At 48.5% G+C, this 8,560-nt stretch overlaps 2 protein-coding genes across 2 annotated transcripts; both read left to right on the top strand.

Annotated features, from left to right (window-relative positions):
* The first annotated feature begins 415 nt into the window (after window positions 1–415).
* On the top strand, window positions 416–1,182 carry LOC119298230 (probable histone H2A.5). The gene has a single exon (XM_037575710.1). The coding sequence runs from the start codon at window positions 520–522 to the stop codon at window positions 979–981; it is 462 nt and encodes a 153-aa protein (XP_037431607.1). The 5' UTR covers window positions 416–519; the 3' UTR covers window positions 982–1,182.
* Window positions 1,183–4,441: 3,259 nt separating this feature from the next.
* LOC119303667 (protochlorophyllide-dependent translocon component 52, chloroplastic-like) lies at window positions 4,442–7,035 on the top strand. Its single transcript, XM_037580796.1, has 7 exons — window positions 4,442–5,132; window positions 5,232–5,419; window positions 5,504–5,602; window positions 5,723–5,927; window positions 6,044–6,232; window positions 6,320–6,507; window positions 6,577–7,035. The coding sequence occupies exons 1-7, from the start codon at window positions 4,620–4,622 to the stop codon at window positions 6,833–6,835; spliced, it is 1,641 nt and encodes a 546-aa protein (XP_037436693.1). The 5' UTR covers window positions 4,442–4,619; the 3' UTR covers window positions 6,836–7,035.
* Window positions 7,036–8,560: the final 1,525 nt, after the last annotated feature.

Here is an 8,560-nt window from a genome sequence, read left to right as displayed (position 1 = left end):
TTTGCAGACCCAATTTAACTCTTTTCGGATCCTGCTTTGCTGAAGGATTAGGAGGGATCACAGCTCCAGATTTCTGGATTTTTTTTTTGAGGAACAGATTTCCGGATTGCTTTTTTTTTTTGACAAGAAGATTTCTGGATTGCTAGCTGCATATTATTTGAGCTTCGGCCCGGAGGCTGTTCAATTGCAATAAAATTGAAGTCGTTGAGAGCTGATCCGATTTCTTTGGTCCTTCCGTTGACAAAAAAAGTATTAATTGAATGATGGGAAGGGCGCAGTGTAATTTTCGCATCGCAGCCGTCCATTCGGCACCGATCCGACCGTCCATTGCCCGTGCGCGCGGATCGACGGGCCCACGCCACCCCTTCCCGCGCCGTTTAAATACTCCGCCCAAACTCGTCTTCCAGGCATCACCAACACAACCCACTCCCGCCAACACAGCGCGCTCCCGCCTCCTCAAATCCCAATTCCCCATCGCCCATCGCCAAATCTCTCCGCGCCTCCACCCCGCCAGCCGCCATGGAAGCCTCAGCCGCCGGCGCCGTCGCGAAGGCGAAGAAGTACGTGGTGGGGCGCAAGCTCGGCGGCGGGCCCAGGAAGCAGGCGGTGGCGCGGTCCGTCAAGGCCGGGTTGCAGTTCCCCGTCGGCCGCATCGGGCGGTTCCTCAAGAAGGGCCGCTACGCGCAGCGCGTCGGCATGGGCGCCCCCGTCTACCTCGCCTCCGTCCTCGAGTACCTCGCCGCCGAGCTGCTGGAGCTCGCCGGGAACGCCGCCAAGGACAACAAGAAGTCCCGCATCATCCCGCGCCACCTGCTGCTCGCCATCCGGAACGACCAGGAGCTCGGCAGGCTGCTCGCCGGCGTCACCATCGCCCACGGCGGCGTGCTGCCCAACATCAACCCCGTGCTGCTCCCCAAGAAGGCGGCCGACAAGGAGCCCAAGTCGCCCAAGAAGGCCGCCAAGTCCCCCAAGAAGGCCTAGTCGATTACTTACTGTCTAGTAGGAGTACCTCGTAATAGAATTAGTGTTCGCTGTTTGGGTAATGGTGTCGATGTAGTGATGTTCTGCTCTGCTTTGAAAAAAAGAACGTCAGAGATCTCTCTGACTTGCTGTAAATTTCTGCTCTGTCGACAATCTGTTCATGATTTTGTAGTGCTATATGGAGTTCTACATTTGTGCGGACGGATGAATTGTTGTATTTATTACCAATCGTCTGTATCTGACAAATTGACTTGGCGTGGTTACTAGAAAAACTAGCAGGAGTCAGAGTTGCAAGCTGAAGAAGCAGAGGAGCATCCCTGACCAGTATTTTACATGTCACGTAGTATGAGTTCAGGTTCAGACGAAGAAGCCGGTGCGCACAAACAAGGGGTTGATGGGCAAGCTTGGCAAGAAGGAAGATCCTGGAAGATAAGCCCCTCTTGCCTTGCCTTGTCTGACTCTGACATGATCGGCCCGTCGAATTCAGTTCACGGTGCCACTGAATGAGAGTGTCTGATTCAGTCCTTTCTTGCCGATGCAAGCGAAACTCGCAGGACTTCAGAGAAGCACAAGCAGGAATTGTTCAGAAGTTCACGGTTTGTGCTTTGGTTTGGGCAGAAGAAGAAGCCGCCTCGGTTCATGCTGGTGTTCATGTGTCAAATGCAGGGTGATCTGGGCGCACCTGAGGAGCGTCGGCGTCTGGCTTGACAAGATCATACCACTGTGGCACCACCACATCGGCCAGAACGCGCTCTTGGACTCAGACCTGTACCTCCTCCGCGCAACAAACCCATTGCTCTGAATTTCTGAATTCTGAATTCTGAACCTGATTCAGTATATGGAGCTCAAGCAGCATGCCCGTTGTTCCTTCCTTCATTTCAGCAGGTCACGAAAACTGGCACAAAGCCATGTATGTGCTCACTTTGTCGGACAACATGGTGATCTCTTTCATAAACTGGTTCAGAAGGCACTGCAAGAGTCAGGTCGGCTGGGCCGTCCCCGCAGTCGATCAGCTGCCGGCGACTCCAACCAATGAACCAAACACAAGCTCCTGGAAAGGTACGGCGAAAAGAAGCCACCATTCTTCTCCACGGCAACCTGGAGCTTGGAACACCTGAGAATTCCGATCACAGCGCTGATGTTGTGACTCGTGATGCCATCCGCAGGTACTGCTCGCAAGTAGCGCAGTGCAGGAGCTGGAGCTAAATTTATCCCCCCTTAGACCGAATAGGGGATCGGTTAGAAATGCCCTCACTCCTGCAAATGAGTTGTAGGAGGTTTGGCGCGATCTGGACCGGCGAGTGAATTAACACGATTGTTGGAGGAGGTTTGGTGCGATCTAAACCGGCGAGTGAATTACACAAATTGTCGGAGGAGGTTTAGTGTGATCTAGACGGAGAGTGAATTACACGATTGTTGGAGAAGGTTTGGTGCGATCTGTACCGGCGAGTGAATTATTAGCGACATCCTTTTTATTTTTTCGTCCACTCTCTGTGCGCTGCCCTACTAGTCTACTGTACATGATATTCGCACAAAAAAGAGTTTACTGTGCATGAAACAGTTCGTCGGCCAAATTTTCCCCTTGTCTTGATAGATACAGGCGTCGTGGTTTCTATTTCATCATGTACTACTTCTGTTGCAGTTTTCTTTGGTGATGAAGACTTCCTCTTCGATGAGAATGGCCGAAGCTTCAGGGACAAGAATAAAGTGATGCCCTTTTGGTTTGTCAGCGAGCTTTGGTTAAGCGTCGTGCTTAGCTTTGGTGCCTTTATGAAAGTGTTCTGAATTAGTGCAGTATGCACCTGTGTAACCTTAGTATAAATTATTTGTAATCAGTACCTGGACCAGTGTTCTAGATGGATGATTGCAGGCAATGTACTAGGAGTATGTCTGCATAAGACTACTACCCCTTGGCTATTGTAATTTATGCACCTCTCAAATGTTGGATTGGGTATTATGTATCCACCTATTGTGCTACTTTGCTGCTCTATAGCACTGAGCTTTATGCCTTGCTTCTCTCAATCAGGCTACACGCTTCTCCTTTGTGCTCAACTCCTGTTGTTTTTAATCAGGATAAATACTTATGATTTATCATGTGCAACTAAAGATGGTAAGCTTGCCCAGCTGGCACACGCGGTTAGCCACAAGGTTTGGACCCGACACCGTGCGGTAGGGCGCGCTGCTGATCTAGTTCTTATTATAATAGGTTAAAATATTTGTTCGCCAGACACTTCTACTTTGGATTTATGGTTACCTTTGATGAAAGTGCATTTTCTACTACCGTGCATTAATCAACCGCTTAATTATTTCAGGATCCTAAAGAAATCACAATGTACTAACCTTCTGCACGTCTTATTTTTCTTGACCTTTCTGTCACATGGTCAGTTTGTGTGTGTCAGCCTTTCTTAAATAGTGTTTTTTTGTTTGGATGCCTCCCCCTTTTGCAACTCTATATATCCCAAAAATTTATTTTCTCTTTCTATTTAAAGATTTGGATGCTTGATATCTTCTGAAATAAAAGTTTGTGTTATATTCTATTTGGACAAATGTGTTTATACCGACGAGATATTTTAAACAAAACTTATACAAAACTGATCTATAAAAAACTTGATGAAACTTGGTACATACAATAGTTTTTTACAGTTTCGTAAGGTCTCTCCATGTTTCATATTTGAATTTTAAAATTTGTGAAAATAAAATATATTCAAGAGTGATCTTATTTCAATGTTCTCTTCACAAGGAACATAAATTTGCAAATGTATCATAAATCAAACTTACTTTTCAAAAGATAAAATAAATTTAAATTTTAGAATCATATGAAAAAAAAAACTGGTGGCTGATACAGGTAATAACTTACTGTTCAGTATTACTAGTCTCTACTTTGTGAGTGAGAGGAACGGTATTGCAGGTAATAACTACGAGGGAAAGTTGTCAGGAGAAATAGTGATTGATTGATACGACATAATTAATGTTCTCTCCGTTCCATACTACTCGTCATAAGTTGTACTAAATCAGCGACGTGTAATATGGAACGGAGGGAGTAGAACAAGGGGCCATAAATTGATATTAACTAAGCAACACAAAAACCAGATGCATGCACGGATCCGAATCTCAAAGATAACCGGTGGCTAATACATGCATACCGTGCATTCTCTACCTTTGGTAGTTCTTATTATGATAGGTTAAATACTTGTTGGATTTATGATTACCTTTGATATTATCGTTTATTTATTATTTTCTACTTCTGTGCCTTGATATACTGACATTCTATACTGCATACCCGCAAACGATTATTGGAGGAGGTTTGGTGTGATCTGGACCGGCGAGTGAATTATTAGCGACATCCTTTTTATTCCTTTCGTCCACTCTCTGTGCGCTGCCCTACTAGTCTACTGTACTCTACATGTAATGAAACAGTTCGTCCGCCACTTTTTGATGAATGATTGAAAGCTCGTCAGAAAAAGAAGAGGAGACACAGTGCACGTGTACGGTGCGCGGCAGGTAGAGAGAGAGACCTCGCGACATAAGTCAGTTGTACCACCGGCGATCGAGCCAGTCTCTCCCGGCTCCGGCTCCGGCGCGCCGCTATCCATACCAGAGGTCCTTTCCCTGCCGCCCGCGGGATACAACATACAAGGATGAATTCCCTCTCCAACCTCCTCGCCCCCCGCGCGCGCCCTTCCCTCCCGCTCCCGCTCCCGCTCCGCGCCGCCGCCCCGGCCACCAGCAGCGCCAGAGCGGCGGCACCGGCCCCGCGACGGTGGCGGCAGCGCGCGCGGCTGCCCTCGCCGGTCTCGGCCGTGGCGGCGGAGGCGCCCTCGGCAGCGTCGCTGATTGATGGCGAGGAGAAGGAGAAGGAGGAGGGGCAGTTCGACTGGCTGGACCAGTGGTACCCGCTGGCCCCCGTGTGCGACCTGGACCCCGGCGCGCCGCACGGCAAGACGGTGCTGGGCCTCCGCGTGGTTGCCTGGTACGACCGCGCCGTGGACGAGTGGCGCGTGTTCGACGACGCCTGCCCGCACCGCCTGGCGCCGCTCTCCGAGGGCCGCATCGACGACAAGGGCCGCCTCCAGTGCGTCTACCACGGCTGGTGCTTCGACGGCCGCGGCGCCTGCCAGTTCATCCCACAGGCCCCCGCCCTCGGCCCACCTGTCTGTAACCATCCATCCATTCTCCTTCTTCCTCCTCCGTTCGATCACAAAACCAAAACCAAAACCGAAATGTTTTCTTCTCTGAATTGCGCGGCGCAGGTGCACAAGAACAGCAAGGCGTGCGTGGCGTCGTACCCGAGCGTGGTGCAGAACAACATCCTGTGGTTCTACCCGAGGGCCGACGAGGAGCACCGGGACGTGTTGCAGAGGAAGCGCCCGCCATTCATCCCGGAGATCGACGACCCCTCCTTCGTCACCGTCTACGGCGTCAGGGACCTCCCCTACGGGTACACGTCCTGTGAACCTCGATCGATATATGCGGCCGCCTCCCTCCATTGCAGAATCTCACAGCTCAGATGATACCCTTGCAGGTACGATGTGCTGGTGGAGGACCTCATGGACCCTGCCCATGTCCCCTACGCGCACAAGGGGTTGATGGGCAAGTTTCGCAAGAAGGAAGACCTCGGCAGATAAGCCTCTCTCTCTCTCTCTCTATATATATGCATGCCTGACATCGAATTCAGTTTGCAGAGTGTCACTGAAACACTGAATACAAATGCTGATTCAATCGTTGTTCTTGTTCTCTTCACAGTTGAGTTCGACATCGAAGGCGGTGGGCCGATAAAGATGAAGACGAAGGAGGCGAACGTGGACGGGTTCCTGACGGAGCAGCAGGAGAACCGCGGCTACTTCCGGTACGTCGCGCCGTGCACCTTCTACGGCTCGCCGCTTCCCAGAGAGGTCGCACCGTTCGCCGTCGACGACTCGCCGCTTCCCAGTGAGGCCACGGAAGAGGTATGCAGCCTTGGATTGATGAGCCCCGTCTGCAAGTGAAGTTGGCAGCACTGGACACTGGAGAGACCGAGAGAGGAACAAATCAGTTTATGGCATGGATTGGTTTGGGCATGCAGGAGAAGAAGAAGAAGCCCCAGTTCATGATGGTGTTCATGTGCATCCCAGTGGCGCCGGGGAAGAGCAGGGTGATCTGGGCCTTGCCGAGGAACGTCGGCGTCTGGCTCGACAAGGTCATACCGCGGTGGTACTACCACATGGGCCCGAACGCCCTCTTTGACTCGGACATGTACCTCCTCCACGTCGAGGTAATTAATGGAGCTCAAGCAACAGAGACACATTGCTCTGAATTTCTGAATTCTGAACATGATCCCATTGTTCTTCCTTCGTTTCAGGAGCGCAACTTCGCCGCGGCCGGCGTCGAAAACTGGCACAAAGCCGTGTACGTGCCCACGTCGTCGGACAACATGGTGATCGCCTTCAGAAACTGGTTCAGAAAGCATTGCAAGAGCCAGGTCGGCTGGGCCGTCCCCACAGCCGATCAGCTGCCGGTGACTCCAACCAAAGACAAGCTCATGGAGAGGTGCCACGACAAGCTGGAGCTTGAAACGCCTGATAATTCCGATCATAACAGCGTTGATGTTGTCCGCAGGTACTGGTCGCACGTGGCGCAGTGCAGGAGCTGCAGCGCGGCGTTGAAGGCCATGAAGGCGCTGGAGGTCGCCCTGCAGTTCGCGTCGGTTGCGGTCGTCGGGTTCCTCGCCGTCGCCAAGGGGACGCTGGTGACGTCGGTCGTGCAGAGAGCCGCCGTCGTGTCCTTGGCCGTGCTGTGCTTCGGGGCGTCCCGCTGGCTGGCGAGCTTCATCCAGAAGAACTTCTATTTCCATGATTACATCCATGCTTACAAGTGAAGACATATTCCGGCCCGTGCCATGCAATCAAAGAAAAATAGATGTGCCGAGAGAGGGCTTTAATACATATATGCTCCTTCATGTATGCCTTCACATCCTTATGCTGTCCAAATAAAGGAAAGTTGTAAATATGCTAGCAGTTTTGCTAAGTCGCAGTAAGACTTCGTTATGTCTCAGTTGATGATATATTCCTTTCATCTTGCACGGAGATTCGTAAAAAAGAATTCTTTTTACTTTCTTTTTTTCTTCTTCTTATATACTAGTATCACTTGACTCAGACAGCTATGTCTTAGTCAACTGAGACCTAGGAGAGCATTGCTAAATTCGGGCATGACCTTTGCTCATTTTTTAAGTATTTGGATCACAATTCAAATAGGTGAAATAAAAAGGAGTTAAGTGCATAAGTACATTTCATATATGAAATGGAAGTGCATTTAAATAATTAAGAATAAATGAATAAGATTCCAACTTTATTATAATAAACAAAAAATACAAACTTAATTACAAGTTTGTTAATAACAAAATGAAATGGATAAAGAAACAATACATTTTATTGAGGATCAAACAATTACAAAGTGATCACACAGAATATACATTATAATTAGAAACAGGAATCTTTACTAATGGATTTACATAGATCAAAAAGTAAAAGAAGAAAAGAAATGTAACCCCTAGAACTAAACCTAAACTGGAGTAGTTCTTCTTCTTCTTCTGATCCTCTTTACTTCTTGATCAAGACCTACAAAACAAACAACAAACAAAAGGAATTGTGTTATAGTTAAAATGTTGCATTTTCCAAAGGGAAATGCATTTCTATATGAGCTGGCACTTAGGACTACTTGGTACTGGTCCAAATATCCTTAAATAGAAAGTTCCAAAGGAAATCCAACATAGCCAAGTAATGAACATTAAGTAACCAAATGTACAGTATCAGAGACAAAAGGAACAGTACATGGAGAGAACAGCTGTAGCAAATCAAGTTCAAGAGTGGAGTTGCCCAGGATATAGGCACCACAAGAGGTGAAAGGCACAGCTCATGCTGCTGTACATTAGTGCAAAAACGCGGAGTTGGATCCGTTACTTTCATTCAGCACTGTTGGATCCTCATTCAATGGCCAAAAACAGATTGTGCTCCGTTCACCTTCACCATCTCGTTTTTCTTCCTCACGCTGCCGCCGACCTACCCAGCCTTAACGAATGTGTGTTCCGATATTCAATGGCTAAAAACAGCAAATTCTTTGAACAATTCTCACTGCGTGTTCCGATATTTTACTCAGCATATACCTTTATTATAGTTAATCTAATCCCTCTAGGTAAGAATAAGTAACAAAATCAAGAACACATAGAGTTGACATAGAAGGGTGGAAGGACTCGGATCTTAGCACGCCTCACACTACCAGAATGTGTGATGGGATCGCTACCCTTGCATAGGGCTAAGTTAATCGCCCGTGGGTAAAATAACACACCTGTGCAGAGTGTATTAAATTGTGACTTGTCACTCCCTGATCTGGGAAAGATCCGTGAGCGCGGCGTGAAAGGAGTCTATCGGAGATTCTAACAACCCGTGAAGTCTGATGACTAAATGTTTTAAGTAAAACTTGATGCTACAGATATTTTCCAAAATCATTGCCGAGACCTATTTGGAATCAGTAGTAGCTACAGTGCATCTCCACCTCACGATATCTATGAACTTGTTGAGTACCTCCTGTACTCATCCCTTGTACA

This window comes from Triticum dicoccoides, chromosome 5A (assembly GCF_002162155.2).
Source record: "Triticum dicoccoides isolate Atlit2015 ecotype Zavitan chromosome 5A, WEW_v2.0, whole genome shotgun sequence".
Classification (NCBI taxonomy): Eukaryota; Viridiplantae; Streptophyta; class Magnoliopsida; order Poales; family Poaceae; genus Triticum; species Triticum dicoccoides.
Note: the sequence above shows the minus strand (reverse complement) of the source record. Positions and strands in the feature narration are given on the sequence as shown.